Source organism: Acyrthosiphon pisum, chromosome A3, assembly GCF_005508785.2.
Source record: "Acyrthosiphon pisum isolate AL4f chromosome A3, pea_aphid_22Mar2018_4r6ur, whole genome shotgun sequence".
Classification (NCBI taxonomy): domain Eukaryota; kingdom Metazoa; phylum Arthropoda; class Insecta; order Hemiptera; family Aphididae; genus Acyrthosiphon; species Acyrthosiphon pisum.
Window position 1 is genome coordinate 12258375 of NC_042496.1, and position 17753 is coordinate 12276127.

General features: G+C 24.6%; 2 protein-coding genes across 2 annotated transcripts; both read right to left on the reverse strand.

The window, feature by feature from the left end:
* Positions 1 to 1120: 1120 nt before the first annotated feature.
* Positions 1121 to 8601, reverse strand: LOC100159509 (DNA repair endonuclease XPF). The gene is given in 18 exon segments (XM_016807277.2): positions 1121 to 2016; positions 2589 to 2684; positions 2872 to 3021; positions 4020 to 4193; positions 4254 to 4490; positions 4574 to 4711; positions 4773 to 4919; positions 5455 to 5682; positions 5768 to 5904; positions 5964 to 6118; positions 6259 to 6407; positions 6467 to 6580; positions 6650 to 6802; positions 7647 to 7685; positions 7687 to 7828; positions 8016 to 8195; positions 8260 to 8445; positions 8566 to 8601. Coding segments are annotated over 17 exon segments (2580 nt in total). The 5' UTR covers positions 8328 to 8445; positions 8566 to 8601; the 3' UTR covers positions 1121 to 1743.
* A 3925-nt stretch (positions 8602 to 12526) lies between these two features.
* On the reverse strand, positions 12527 to 17248 carry Otud6b (OTU domain containing 6B). The gene is given in 2 exon segments (NM_001205000.1): positions 12527 to 13639; positions 16896 to 17248. A coding segment is annotated over 1 exon segment (846 nt). The 5' UTR covers positions 13634 to 13639; positions 16896 to 17248; the 3' UTR covers positions 12527 to 12787.
* Positions 17249 to 17753: the final 505 nt, after the last annotated feature.

Here is a 17753-nt window from a genome sequence, read left to right on the forward strand (position 1 = left end):
AAGAAGGTGCGGGTTTCAGAAAAACATTGATAAGACCTTTCCGTTTCGTATCCTGTATATCTTAATTCGTGGTACCACCGTTACCTAACGTCCTATTATCGCCTTCTTGATTGGGTGACGTACTGACGTCATAACATAGATATATACAACTAGATGGCCGTCTCCTTCTTAGTTCTTGTCATCGAAGTCGGCCGCCATTTACTAAACACTGTTTAGTAAACAGTAAACAGGTAATGTTTACAAAATAATATTATAATATATATGACGTATAGATAAATATATATATACTTAAATAAATGTAAACATTGCCTGCTTTATAGATGGCGGCCGATTTCAACATTGGTCACAACCATAGAAAAGAGATTAAACATCACAACGGTCACAACTATCGTATAAAGACGGCTATCTAGTTGTTGAATCCCCGAACAAAAGTCCCAAATTTAATAATTATTAAATTAAGTCACTATTAAATATTAATATTTGCTTATGTCTAAGGACTAAGATCTAACGTCTAACCATATTATATGTTATTTATGAATATAAAGTTAAGAAAAAACTAAACCTTTATTTCTAGCAAAAACGTAGAATGTCTTTGAAGCCACTTTAAATAATGAGCACAGAACGAATAATATATGTGAATCGTGGAACAATCGCTTCAGACACATAGTAGGACATAGTCATCCAACAATATGGGTGCTAATTCGTAAAATTAAACTTGAGATAGGAGATTTGTTGGTTATAGTGTAGTAATACTGTATCCTGTTTAAATTCGGGGTCTTGTCTTTCAAGATTGGTGTATAATTGTCCGGTACATTTCATAGAGCACCTCTTAGAACACTTCCAAGTCATTTTATATTTGCCAATATTATACCTTATAACAGATAGGTGATAAAACTTGTCACCTCCTTTATTTGATTTTATAATATTCCATAGGTAGTAAAACAAATTTATAACTTTGAATAAAACTATTGGTAAAGATTTTAATAAATAATAGGAAGGTGTAAGTATCTATTTCAATATTTGTTAAATAACTTATACAAAATATTATCCTGTACGATATTTTAATGTGATTGAATATTTAAATGCAATACATTTACACACTTCAGATTATAAAAATGTATTTTTTTTACGTACACATAATAATATAATATATTCTTACAATCTCACAAGCTAAGTTCATAAGTAAATTGTTCAAACTTAAATTTATTTTAAATAGATTATGTAACTCTCTATTCCAAACTAAGATTGAATCATTAATTTTGAGGTCTGTAAAAATAGACATTTTAAATTAAATTAACAATGCAGAGCTATCGGATATATAGATCAATCATTTTTAAAAAATAATTAAACATTATACAGACTATCTTAAACATATAGTTGCTGTGATTTAGTGCATATAAATAAAATAAGAACATGAACATTATAATACTAAACATGGTGGTCCAGTGTTATCTTGCATTAGGTGCATGGGAAAACATTGGCCCGCCCTATACTACCAAACAAATTTAAGTACATCAATTACATTTAATTTAGTTACAAGGTTGATAAAAAAAATATAAGATGTAATTTCAACAAATAATGCAAAACATGACACTATTAACTATTTAGTAAGCTATTAAAAAAAATTCAATAAAAAATTATTTCCCAAATAAATACATTACATTTTAATGCATGATAATTGAATGTTTTATATTCATATAGGAATAGATAAATTGTAAGCATAAAAATTACATATTTTTTGGACTATTTTGATTTTAAATTTGTATGTTTAAATCGTTTTTTATTCATTGTTGCTCGAAAACCTTTATTTGATTGAGGTTTACCACTAGATTGTTCATTGGTTGGTTTTACTTTTTTATGAAGTGCATTGTACAAAGTCTCTGCATCTAGAGAGTTACCAGTAATTGTTTTTAATTCTTGTAATGACATTTTCAACATATGTGTAAGCGACTGTCCTTTATTCAATAAGTTTAATATATTCTGAGTAGTTACCCCTGGCAATTTACTCATAAAATCCTAAAAAAAACATTTTTAATAATATTATTTATTTATAAATCATAATAAGATACTTATTTTTATCGATCTAAAGTAACATTTCAAATTATATTTATTATCTTAAAAATATCTAAGCAAATAAATTCGTTCATGGGAATAATACCTTATTTTTGACATTACCAATTAAATAATTGTACAGTAGTAGTAGAAAAGACAAGTGATTTACCCACACTACCTATAAGAAATTTGAGGTTTTTGGTCATTAAAATATTGGCATAAGTATTCAAAGCCTCAAATCATTATTTAACATTTTTAATGCTATGCTAAAATCAATTTTTGTTATTAAAAGAAAACTGTAAACCTAATAAAACTATAATGCTTTAGTTTCCCCTGAAAATTATTTTTGAGAGTAAATAATTTAGCATTTCTACCATCAATATGTATATTAAATGAAATATGTAGAACCTATAAATTAGTCGATTATTAAAAATAAAAACAATAACAATATATAGTTAATTTGAAATTATAACCAATATCACAATAATATATAATTCACATTTGTATAATATTAGGTAATTATAATTATTATAAACCTTAATAATGGCATTGTATATTTCCTCATCAAAATTTTGTCCTGCCTCTAAACCAACTGCAGCAGCTTCTGATGATACTGGCTGGCTTTTTCCTTCCTATACAAAAACAATTTAGGTAATTAATGACATATAAAAGTTGATATATGAAACTAAAGATCTATTATTCTGATTTAATACCTGAATTTACATAATATTTTAATTTAGTTAGTTCTAGCTAGGATCATCATATATTAATATAAATTTAATTAAAATTAGAACTATTTAATTTTTAACCTTAATATACCTTAAGTTCTTGAAATAGTTCTGATGTAGCAAAAGGACTAGGAGACCATACTAATCGAAGTTTTGGAAAATGCAAAGTTAACAATTGTAACTTAGAAGTTATGTCATTTCGATGGCTAGTTGTCATATCTTTGCTAAGATAAAATCTTCCCTGAAATTTAAATATTTATTTGAATTTAATTATTAGTTACATACTAACTTTATTTTATTTATACATAATATATATAAATATGTAAACACTATAATTTATAACATAAAAAATTTGAATTTTTATAGGCATTCAAAACTCGTTGAATTTTGTCTCTTGTATAAGTATTGAATATGCTTTTATAAAATATATTACATTTCTATACTCTGTTTAACATAAAAATCAACTCAGGTGGCAAACCAGTTTTTTTGGATGGTAGTCATCTGTATTATGTACGCCTGTCATGTAGTAAGACCATGCAATATGTACCCTAGTCGGCCGAACAAGTAATTTTTTTATGTAGAACAGAGTATCAAATATAGATAACATTAAAACTATATATGTATTATACAAGCATATTAAATAATATTTTGAATTAATAATTGAGGGGTGGAAATCCAAAACGTACTATTGCAAAAATTGGTAAAATCGAGTTATGTATCGATTCTTATAGAAAAAATATTGATACATCAATTGGCTTCGTCAGGATAGATCAAAACGTACTTTTTCCATACATAAAAATGATATTTAGAAAATCAAAATGTATTTTTTCCAGTTTTACGCCAAAACGTACTTTTAGCAGTGTTGTACGTATACCTATATATAGGGAAATAAAAATGTTATTCTAAAACTTACAAAAATTTAGTTTTACCTAAATATTTTAATTAAGTTTTAAATTAAATTAAAAATATAACTAAAATATTTAACACATTTGAATCGTTTTAAATATAAATAATATATTATTAAATAATTTAAAAAAAAACCTTTTTTTCAAATTGATCTGTCTGGTTGTAAATGGTTTGTTTTTATTGGAAATATTAAGATACAGAAAATCGCTTCTCCAGAAAAATCAGTATTTTGACAATAGTACATTAATCCACCACTCAACTATACCTAACAGTCTGAGATGAAAATAATAATAATTGAAGTATCTATATAAACATGATGAAGCAAAGAATTACCTGTAAATCAAATGGTTTGTTTTGATCAAACTCTATAAGTAATATTGGTTTTGTATAATGACGACACATCATTAAAGCTTGATGATATAATCTACCAGATTTTAAAGAACCAATTAAATCATCAATACTTTTTCGTTCTACGCACATTTCTGGTGTCAAAATGTAATCACCAACCTAAACCAATAATTTAAAATAATACACAAAAAAAAATAATATTTTAATAATGTAAATAACTTGTAAAGTGACTGGTTCTATGTCAATGCCACGACGATGAAGTAACACGGGCAAATCCGACCTAAATTCCCGCATATCAACAATAACTTTAGGAATTTCTTTTTTTGCAATCTTTTCTTCTGGTTTATATGTTTTATCGTCATCATCCAGCATTTCTGAAGGGTGAACACCCAGATCACGAGTTAATTCAGGACAATCTTCATCTTTACCATCTTGACCTTTAGGTATAACCATAACCTAAATTTAAAATAACAGTAATATGAATACAACAATGTTAATAATAATAATGAAATATTATTTAATAATTTAATTATTTATACCGCTTTTTCTTTGATTAGAAAATCAAAAAGTAATTTTTCTCTTCTAAGAGTGGTTAAATAAGCTTGTTCTTCAGTGGATCCTCCAAATATTAAAAAATAAACAACTAACTTCAATTTCGCATCAGAGTTTTGAAATACCTATAAAATTATATTTATATATTACAGGTATTGTAATTGTATTAAAAAGAATAAATATCACTTCAATTTGTCTAACTGCTGTCATATTTGCATCATACATAACAATATACTTAGGTTGTAACTCTCTTAGTGTACGAGGAAGGGATAAAAAATCCCCATCTTTTTTATACTGCTGTAATACTATAATTGGTTCTTTTAATGTTTCATTCTATAACAAATTATAATTATTATAATTATGATTATTTATCATAAACCATATACTATTTAATTTTATATAATATGATATATTATATTAAAGAAAGAAAAACCATGATACAGAATAATGTTATAAATCGAGACCCAGGGGTTGCCAACAAGTCAATAGCAAATGACTGGTCAATTTTTTGAGGAATATTGAACAGTCATATTAAAAATTAATTATACCAATATCGGTTGATAATTTCCATAATTTTAACCACACTTCATATACAAAGTAAGTATTTATTAGTGAAGAAAAAAATAAGTTTTTCCGATAGAGAAATAATAACAGAATATTATTATTTATTATATAATTTATTATTATGCTGCATGTAATAATATAAATAATATACCCAAATAAATAGTGGCCGATCACCAGATATTTATAATAGCTCATTAGTAGAAAAATATTGGCAACCCCTGTATACATTAAACAATTCAAATCATAATTATTAATAGTTAGGCATTTGCCATATTATTATTCAAATAAAAATATTATTGTATACCCGAGATTCATTAGCACATTCAGTGAACGTCAATCCATCCTCATTTTTACTTTGAGTTAAAGTGAAACAATTATTAAAATTTTCTTCATCCAATTCCTCATTGTTTAAATTATCATATACTTCAAATTCTTCATTAGTTGTATTCTTTTGCGTAGGTATTATTGGCTTATCTTTAATATGCGTTTTATACAAATATAAGAGTAAATCGTCCGCTCCTTTGACAAGAAGCTAAATAAACCATAAAGTATTTTCAAAATATTAAGTATACTGTATTAACCATTATTTTGCTAAAAATATGTAATAACTATATTACATTTTTCAATTGACAACATGTTTTGGCAGATTGTACAAGTACTAATACAATTTCACCATTATCTTTTGAATTCTGTCCAATTTCTTTTAAAATTTCAGTCAATCCTCCCCATTTGGGATTATGTTCCGGACAAATTTCTAAATAAAATAAAATGCATTAATGACATTTAGTTATTTAAACATTTTTAAATATTTACCTTTTTTAGAATTAAACAAACGACGTTTAGCAGTAATAAATAATGTTTCTGCAGCATCAAGTAATAACCATCCTGAACTACGATGCACATAATCTACAGAATAATAATTTGATAACATGGATTGAAATCGAACAGCGTCTAAAGATGTGACAGATCTAAAACATGTGCATATTTAAATAACTTTTAAAAAATAAATAATTGATATGTAAATAAAAACAAACAATAATAACATGTCATGTTCAAATAAATAGGTATGAATGAATTTTTTAATTATTTAATATATTTGTTCACTTACATCATTAAATTCCGTAGAAGTTTAAGGTCAGACACCAATTGCTTAGTTGTGCTACTTAATCTATGCCAAACTGGATTTAATTGGGTTTGTAATATTTTATGAAAACATTTTGATAAACTGTTTTCAACTGTAATTTCTTCAGTATCAAGCTATTCATAAAATAATATTAAGCAAAAATAATGATACCAAAACAGATATATATGCTTACCGAAGGATTGAGTCTCTTAAGCTCTTTAATTGAATAATTTATAAGATCAAGTAAAGATGTTTGGATTTCTATCATTGCCGGAGTTAATTCTACATGTAACTCTATAACTTCAGACTAAAATTATAAATAAATTTAAAATTAAAATTATAAATAATTATTTATAACAGAACTTTGTTATATTACATTTATTTTATCTAAACTTGACTTAACAGCGAGATGAAATCTGGGCCAAAGATATAATTTAGGAACAAACAAAGTTTTCATAATTCTTTCAATTTTAGTGAATCCATAAGTAAATGTTTGTGACGAGGCTGAAAAAGCTTTAATAAATCCACTCTGAAAAAAAATTATTAAATTTATTTTATATTTAAATGTACTACATGAATTTTGATAATAAGAATTAACGTAAGTTTTGTTGGCATTTTTCTGAGAATTAAATATGGAATATTGTAATAATTATAGCACTACAACTGGTAACACTGGTATTTGTTGTCTCCGTCTTACAAATACGTAACATACCAAATTAACGCTCATCAGAACACATGTAACTTTGTTAATTTAAAAATTAAGAGTGAATTGACCTATATGAAAATTGATGGTAAGAATATTATTTGTTTTTGTATGTTGGTTTTTTACTATAAAATTTTTTTTAGCAATTTATGCATATATTTAATATTATATAATATACCGTAAATTAAAAATGCTCATAACTCACCTAAAAACTAAATTATCGTAAAAAAAAAAAAAAGTACAAACACAGATAATGTTCTTACCATCAAGTTTTGTAATAGGTCTATTCACTCTAATGTTTAAACTAACGAAGCTACAAGTGTTCTGCATTTGATATATTACACACTGGTAAGACAGAGACGACAAATACCAGTGTTACGTCATCTTAAGAGACTACATTTATTTTTTCAATACTTTAATTATAAAATTAGTAATAAATATGTAAAATACTACAAATTTGAAATTTAAAAATATACATAACTTCAAAATTAAAATATTGGAAAAAACATAGAAAATATTATTACTATGATAATAGATCCATTTACTCCAATATTAACAACACATATTAAAAGAAAGATATTACAGTAATAACAGTTAAAAGTTTTCAAAACTTTTAAGAAAACTGTAGTGATTTTACTACAGAATTACTAGTTTAATACATAAATATTACTTTGTTTTCCATACGATACAATCTTAGAGCAAATGCTTCTTAGACAAGATTCTAAAATATTATGAGCTCTGCAAACCAAAAATCCAGTTATTTGAGGTATAGGAATTCTGTGTTTTAAAAGATCCACAACTAATATTCTGGATGATACAAACAATACTCCACCTTGAAGATAGATTTTTTCTCTAAAAAATGTATATATAATGATATGAAATGAATGTATATTATTATGTACACATGTTCTTATATTTATCAAGGTGGCCACCATGTTTTCTCATTTTCCCATAAAATTAAGGAAACAGGAAAACAAAGTAACTCGCCTGACATATGAATATATGGATCAAAATAATTCTGAATACTATATTGAATTACCTTTCAGCTATTGAAGTGTCAGCAGATAGTATTTTTGGTAATGGTTTAATACCATCTTTTTTTAACTGAGTAATCCAAAAATCTTCTTCGGGAGTGGATGAACCAACAACTAATACCAAGTTACCAGGGTCACAAAACACTTTAATTATGTTCAATAACACAATTTCCAATCCAAGACCCCTACACAAATATTTTATGATCAAAATAATATAATTTTATTAGATAAAATAAATATTAAATTTACTTAGCACATATTACTAGGCCATCCTCATGTAATATATCCAGAAACATTTGATTTTCATATGGGAGCATTTTGTTCAATTATCGTTCATAAAAATAATACTTCTATGATGATACCAATAAAATTCCAAATTAATTGTAGTGTTATTCCAAGGGAATATAACATATGTTCAAATGTTAAACCCATTTGCTTAAATAATAATAATGATAAAAGTTAATATACAATTTATCTTAAGTACTTAGTAAGAATATGATGTTGTTGCACAACAAAAACAATTTTTTATTTAAATATTTTTTCATTATTATTTACCTCAAATAAAATATCTGAAACACCACGGTAATTTTTCTAAAGAAGTATTTGCAATTGTTATTTTTTAGTAATAGTATAAGAGTTATTTAATTTAATTTCTTACATATTTATCTTTGTCATTATCTTTGTCATTAGCTTTGTCATTATTTATAGATAAAGTTTCATTTTCTTCTTCGGATTCAAATAAATTCAAGTTAAATTCTTCACCAGGGTCTGAATTTTGAATTATGTCTAATGTATAACTGGCAATCTCATTAGACGGGTGACCATAAATACCAAGGTATATAGGCCGTTTAAACCTATAATACATTTAATATAATATTTAATGGTGCATAAAATAAGTTTATTAAATTTAAATTTAACCCAATACGGGACTTACATACAAATATGTAAGACTATAAAAGTAATATTTTAACTAACAAAGATATTTCTTTTTAAACAAGAAAATTAATATACTAAATAAAAACAACATTTTACTTGTTATCTTTTAATATTCCTAAAATCTATTATTTTTTTAAATAAATAATATTGTTTAAGAAAATTTACAGGATATTTGACCAATTGTTTTATCAAATTTAATTTCTGTTAAATTAATAAAACATAATTTATTATATAATGCTGTGCAATCATATTTAAATTATATTTCGGATTCTGATTTCTGGAATTGCAAAACTAATTTAAATCAATCTTGTTAAATTATAAACTATATAAAAATTTGTTAAAAGTAAAAAAAAAATACAATTAATGAATAACTATTAATTAATAATTTTTATTAATCATTTCGATGTAAGTACCTGATTAAATTAGCTAATTTAAGTTTATTATCAGATTTAAATTAATGAAATTATTGTATTTTAAAAAGTTTTTTTTTTTTTATAAAAATTATTTGGTAACATGTAAAACAGTAACTTTTTAAGTAAATTGTTAATAAAGTATATTATATATCATTATTATTCTCAGTGGCGGATCTAAGATTTTTTATGGTGGGTGGGTGCTATGTTGATAATAAAGTTCCTAAATATGATAAATGAACAACTTTGGGGTAAAACAAAATTAACCTATTTTTTGGTAGAAGGTAGTCTACATCTGTGGTCTACATTAATATTTTTAATTCTACATGGTAACTTTGTAATTTGCTATAAAAATAAAAGATGAACAGAACGGTGGGTGCTTCAGTTCTTAAGTCCCTCCCTAAATCCGCCACTGATTACTCTCAGTTAATAACTTATTTTAAAATTTTATAATTTTTGTTAGTAAATTGTATGTTTATATAATATATTATGTATTAATATATTATACTTAGAACTTAAATTGAAGAAATATAAACTAATTTAACTGAAATAGTTAGATTTTTATCATTTTCTTTGCTTAGTTTATATTTAGAGGACCAAATTAAGAATATTCCGATCACAAGTGCTATTTATAAAGTAAATAAGGAATGAAAAAAAAAATTATAAATTTCTATTTTTATCTTGAAGTAAAAATAAATCCTATATAAGTGTATGAAAAATAAGTCAGTTCATAAGATAAGACCCAATAAAATAAAGAAAAAACATATATATACACCAAGCATATCAAATACGCGGTCTGCGAGTCGCATGTGGCCCTCAGCTCATTTTTAATGACCCTCAGAAAGCATTATTAATGAACAATTAATTAAAAAACTAAATTAGTAAAAAAAAAAATCATAGAATTTTTATTTTGTGTCACAACCGTGTAAGTGAGAGGTATATATCATATGACTTTTCTGACTATCTTCTGATAAACTGTAATTTAATAAGTATTGTATAGTATCGTTAAGAAATAGTAATTAGTAATTATTTTTTTCAATACATTTATATGTGCGGCTCATAAACTAAACTATTCAATATATTTGGTCCAGTTATTACTTTGAGTTTGACATGCCTGATTTACATCAACATGATAAAACTTTTAAAAATATATATAATCGGCATTGTTTGTCAAAGGATTGATACAAATAGGTAAAGAAAAATAGTTTTAAAATATATCAAGTTACAATTCTATTTTGTAACTATTATTATAATGGTAAGTAATCAAGGTTTTATTTTTTAATTACCATTTAGGTATATGAAGAATATCAATTCCACATGTAGTAGATTGAAGGCAATATGTATCTGGATCAAAAGTAGGATGATGTGAAATATGAGGCTGAGATACGTATAAATCAGCGTCGCCCTCTCTAAATTATAAGAAATACATATATTTTAATATACTAGTATAACATGTTAAAAACTACTTACTTAGATATTAATACAATAGAAATATATCCTCTATTTTGTAGTGTATAATATGAGAAATTATTTTTTGAAACAACACCAGTGATTGAGTGTAGAAGGTTATTTTGGAAAGAACTTGTAGAAGACACTAATATCAACACTATAAGCTGAAAAATAAATCATTTTCTTTTGTTTCCTAACTATAATGTGTATTACTACTAAATATAGATTATACAAATTACGAAACATAAACCAAATGCATAAAAGAAATCCAAAATAGGTAAATAATTTATACTTAATTAAAAATGTATTTTAATTAATGTTAAAAATAATTAAAATAATTTCTTATTATAAATATTTTTAAAACAATAAAATGTGTTTATTTGCATGATCATTGAAATAATATTATATACATATTATAAATGTGATTATGCAAAACCAATTAATAAAATTGAAACTAAAAATATAATTATATTTACTTATAGAAAAATAAAATGTATCAAATTTGTATAAAATATAAACCAATAGCAAATTATCTTCAAAAATGTATATAGTTATTTAATATTAAATTGAATAAGTAATAATTTAGGTACATAAATAAGAATTCAAATTTATAATAATTTTCAGATTTAGGGTTTTGGTGCATTTTTTTTAACGGCATAGAGAAAAATTGTTTATCAAGTAGAAAAAATATACCTACTATTTTTAAGATAGTAAGTAATTTTATATATCATTATTCACAATTTAGGGATTTGCACCATGTACAGAAACCGGTTATCTGAAAAAATAAATTGTGAGTAGGAATTTCACACTAGAAAAAAATCCTCGGAATACAAATCTTTGTTAAATATTAATAAATAATTTCAATATATATACCTACTTGATTCAATGATTTTAAAAAATGATTTTTCTTTTAATGAACAACAAAATTATTTAGGAGTAACAAAACTCTTTTTATTATTTTTTATGGAAAATGTTAGGTATTGTATAACATAACAAAATATTATTAGTGTTACTTATTTATATTGTTAATGTTTGATAGTGATGATATAACATTCATAAAAGTAAATCAAATTATTTAAAATTTATTCAATGTTTATTTTCAACATAGCTAGGTTTTTTAATTTTCATTATATAATGGTTCTTTAAAACTTGATCTAGCCTGTTTTCAATTTAATGGTTAATGAACTTATACAATATTTAATTTAATACATTAATTAATCATAAGTATGTAAACTAAAAACAATAATGTTATATTTATTCAATATTTTAAAATCATTTATTAAATCAATTTCATTGAAAAATGTTATGTGAGGATATTGTTGTTTCACAGGGATTTTTTATCGCTATTTACAAAATCGACTGATTTTTTATATTATAAGTATGTGATTAATAGTTAAAAGTTTATGTATCTAGCATAAATACTGACAAAGACAACTGGGATTATACTTTTAAAATAGTATTTAATTACAAAATCAATACATTTTTTCACTTGCCATTATATAATCATTATTATCAACTTAAGAAAATCACAAAAATTATCTTGCATTTTTATAAATATAAATTAATAATCTTTTACATACTCTTAGTTAGGTCTGAAGGTATTTTCAGAGGTATACCGAAAATACCATACATACCGGTATCAACATTTGAAATACCGCCAGCCCTACTCTCAGTCCAGGCTTAAAAACAATATGAAAAAAATATGTAATGCATAGATATAATGCTATCAATATGTATGTTTAATAGATAAAATATTAACACAAGATTTGTTTTTATACATAAAAACTCCACTTACTATGCAGTAAATACGGATCATTTATTTATACAACAATGTGTTTATTAGGTGAAGAATAATTAACAAATTATTTTTCAAAATATAGAATAAGAATAATTTTAGATTAAGAAATGCAATATATTTCCAAATAAAATATATATTTAATCAATATTAGAATTTTAGATTCAGTATACAGCATGAATACACACTAAATTGAGCATACTGAATTATAATGTTCACCTAAGCCATACATATGTCGATGAAACACTAAAATTAATGCTTTATTACAATTAGTATACTCTATTCCAATAGTGATATCAGATCCTTCAGCTTGAATTACTTTGATTGGTATTTTGAATATGTGGGATAAAGCTCTTAATTCGATTTCACCACCCCATTGAACTGAATTTGCTACTTGAAAGCAATATTCAATAAATTGCTCATCAGTTAACATTTCTCCAGTATCTGGATGGCTCAAATAAGGTATAAAGTCATCTTTGTTGCATTTGATAAAGTCAGACGTCTTAAGTCGAATTTCAGGTACAGTAAAAGTTTGTCCACATATTTCTTTAAGCTGATGTACAATAGCACTATATAAGCAATTACCGTCTGAAGGAATATCAAAAATAACAAAACCTAGATTTTTGAGTTTCTTAACTAATATTTGAGTTTCTACATGTCGTGTACCGCCAATGTTTTGAATATCATGTTCTTCAATTAATGCTTGCCTCTCTTTCAATTGAGTGATTTTTTTTGATCGCCGTTTTTCAGCTCTACTAACTTTAGCAGCAGTATCATTAATTTTAACTTCTTGTAAATTTTTTATGAGAGATGGTTCTTTGTCTTCCTCTGTAAATGTATTTAGTTCTTCTAAATGTTTATGCTTTAATTTGGCTTCAATTTCTGCTGTTTGCTCAGCAACTTCTTTTTTCTTCTTCCGATCCCCTTTTGCTACAGACTTCTTCATTGATTGAATCTTACATTGCATGTCTTTTTTCTCATTTCTATGTCTTTGCAAAATGTCTTCTCTAGTTTCGACGTTTACTGATTCCATTTAGCACTAGATATATAGTATGTTATTTTATAATATAAATCACTAAATAATTTAAAATTTTAAAAATAATTCCCAATAGAATAAGTGTCATTTTAGAATATCACATTTAATTAAATTTCATTATTATTTAGGGCTGGGCTTTAACTTAGCCAATGTATTAAATATATAAATGCAAATCTCAATAATCCACTAAATATCAAATATAATTTTGCAATTTTAATAATTATTGTAGTTTACATGACTGCTGAAAAATGTATTCTTAAAGATAATTCTATTTAAATTTTAAAGCATAATACATTGCCATTTTGTAGAATGATCAGGTAATAAGTTAAAACTATTTGAAAAGTTAAGCTCAATTTATTAAACATAAATAATTCTAAATAAATTACACTATTGGTAGGGTAAATTATAAAAACTGTATAGATATATTTTTATGTTTGGAATTTCTCTAGAGCTATCACAATAGTATGTATTTTAAATCATAAAATTTATCTGTTATACTAAAAAACAACACATAAAATATGTAAGAGTCAAAAAATGTATATGTCCTACAGTAGGTTAAGAAAAAAAAAATGTTTTACAATTATTTTATTTTATAACGCCTATTAATGAATACTTTTTTCATCAGTCAAGTGAACCCAAACTAAGCTGAACCATTTTATTTTACCACATTATTTTTGTTATGTTAAAACAACAAATAATTTATATTTATACTACTTTATATTATTTTTTTTGTATATTTAGCAAATAATTAGATTATTACGTCTTAGCTTTTAAACAACCATAAATAATTTAATAAAAGCTTGAATGATATAGTTTTTAATTAATGTTACTCTAGCTTAATACAAATATAAAATATTAATATTGCTATTTTTAAACATAGGTACTAGGGACGGGAATATTTGGAAACTTAAAATATATTTTCAAAATAACCAACATTTTGAAAACTTTGATTTAAATGTTTTATTTCATTTGATTTTACTATATAATTTTCATAATAATGTAAAATTTCTTTGACAATAGTATATTATTATATTTGTTTATAATATTAATATAATTAATATAAAATATTATCTTGACTTTTAATAAATTTTAATAGGTATCAATAAATTATAATTCTTCATATTAAATTCAATAAAAATAAACCAAACAATATTTATTATACCTATCAATAAAGAAACCAACTATTTTGTAGGTAAGTACCGACCTACCTTTTTTTTAAATTTAATTTTAGAAAATATATAAAGTAATATTTCCTATTTCCCTAGGCCTCCTCCACACGAGAATACTCAGTGAGGCCCATTATTCTTTTTTTGAGAAAAATATAAATAATTATAATAAGAAAATCTGTTAATCCAGATTAAATTTTTTTCAATATGTACCTACTAAGACCTCTGGATAAATTAAATTGAATTTCCAACCTTAATATATACACTAGACTGAAGAAAAAATGATCCAGGCATACAATCATAATAAGAGTTGACATTTTTTAAATACATAATACCAACTTCAATATAGATAAAAAGTGTTATCATAGTAAATATCTTAATAGTACAACTATTAAGGGCCAGTATTACAATCATCGGTATGCTTCGATTACGCTTAACCGGCTGATAACAGATTTTATTACCGGCCGAATTCGGCCGGTTAAATTTAACGGGAGATGGTAATACTGGCCCTAAGTAACTAATTAAGGGTATATTATTTATAAGCTACAATTTTTTTTCACTTTGTATAGAATAGGTTCTAACTGTATTACCTGACTTTGCCGGGCTAAATTTAATCTATCTTTATATTTTTTTTTTTTTTTTGCTTCAGTTGTATTATATAATAGAAACACAGTTACAATGAATAATTCAATGATTTTTCACTTTCACTTAAATTGTTGACATTATTTTAACAAAAAAAACTGAAGACAGATTCAATAAATGGTTGACGCGTAAATAAAATATTATTAATATTGATATTTGTCTTTATATGTTTACATAAAAAAATCAAAAATATGTTCAAAATTAAGAAAGCAAATTATAAAAATAATCATTGTTATTTTATTCAAAAATATTTGATTCAAAGATGTTTTAAAAAAAAAAATATATTTCTTAAAATATTTGTATACCTAACATAATTTATTTTAATTATAATAGTAATATACTTTGTATCCAATGACAATTATTTAAATTAAAAAAAAAAATCAATTTTTGACAGCCTAAACTTATAGGTAGTGTGATCTATTCTATACCTAGGGTTTAAGGTACTTACATCCCCAGAATCTCAAGGAAACTATTGATAAAAAATTTATTAAAAACAGTCTAGTAGTTTTTGGGTTTATACAGGACAAGTAAACATTGATTTTTATATAAATAGGTTGTAATTACCCATACGTATGTCGTATGTGTTATAATATAGATATTAAATAAATAATAGATTAATTATAACTACCTATAATCAAAATATAATATTTTATACATCTCTACTCTGGCCTACAATACATCATTACTTTGTCCCAACCGAAACACGTTCAATTCCGCGCATCCCTGCGTATTTGATATACACTGAATGGGACAAAGTGGGAGAATGCCATCAGTCTATACATGCGTAAAACTGTAATAATCTCTCATGGACCGGAGTATAGTATATTTAAGCCATGATTTTCTAGTTAACTAACTATGTTTTGATACCAGATATAAGTATGAATTCATTGATTTAACATTGTTATGCTATGTAAATATAAATGATTTTTTTTAATTAGTTTTTATTTACACATTCGCTATTTTATATTAAAGACAAGTAAATTAATTTTACTATTTAAATCAATGGTTCTTAACCGTTTTCGAACTATGGAAAACTTTTTAAGATTTTTGTGGTTCATAGGCATAAAATAAAACAGTAATCGCATGATATATTAAAAATTATATAAGTAAATAACAGTTAACATATAAGTCATTATAAAATAATATAATTGTAAACAATGAAACTAAAAATTCTTCTTAACAAACATTTTTATTTGTTCGCTGATTTTCAAATGAGGGTGGAATACTTTCTTTAAATTCGTGGAGCATCTATGTTCCGTGGAACATTGGTTAAGAACCACTGGTCTAAATCATAATAAATAATAATTTTTACCATCATTATCCTTAATTCTAATCTAAGATTAGGATGAATATGTAATGATGGCCCAGCCCTAATAAAATCCCATATACAATAAAAACTGAAAGTAAAATAAACAATTTATTATCTTTAAAGTATTTTAATATATACTTACATGAATAAATGTGCAATTGAACAATAAAAAAGTTGACATAATTCAACTTAGTCCAATGGTAGATATAATATTATTAAAAAAACATTTTCATAAAACTATTTGAAGTGTTGTCTTATTTAATCAATTTTTTTAGAAAAAAATTAAATTCATGAAACAATTTAGGTATATTCGTAAAATATAGATTACAATAGGTACGGTAACACATCCAAATAAAAACGACAATAGGTACCTTCACAGGTTTTTTTTTACAACGTTTTATGTAAGTACACAAATACACAATATCATGAAACAATATTATGTTCTCTCACAAAGTTGTAGTATGCATTACTTATTTTAGAACAGTATCATGTAAATCATGGCAACTACAATAGGTTGTAATTTGTAGTTGTAGTTGTACCTATACAGTACACAATCACAAATCCACCGTAGATTATAGATATCAAATAACGCTAACCAAAAATTTGACTTGTAATGATAACAGAATTAACAGCACGGATATGTGTATATATATAAAGATTCGTTTATTGGCCATCGAGGAAGAAAATTTAATAAAACGTGCTCTGGAGGGAAATTTCCCACAATCTAACGTCACTGGCTATGGATAATTATGCGAGAAGTTGCATCGCACATACGCACATCGTTTATAAAATTCGGATTTCGGAGACTCGTCGCAACGATAATTATCTCATTACCGTTCTCGTCACTCATATCAGCATCAAATATTATCGGTTATCGTAGACCATAGTATCAATATTGTTTTAAATATAATATGTTTCAAAATACAAAATATGCATACAGATTTACTTACTATTATTTATTATTTACCTGTAATAGCTATTTACTATTTACTCTAATCTC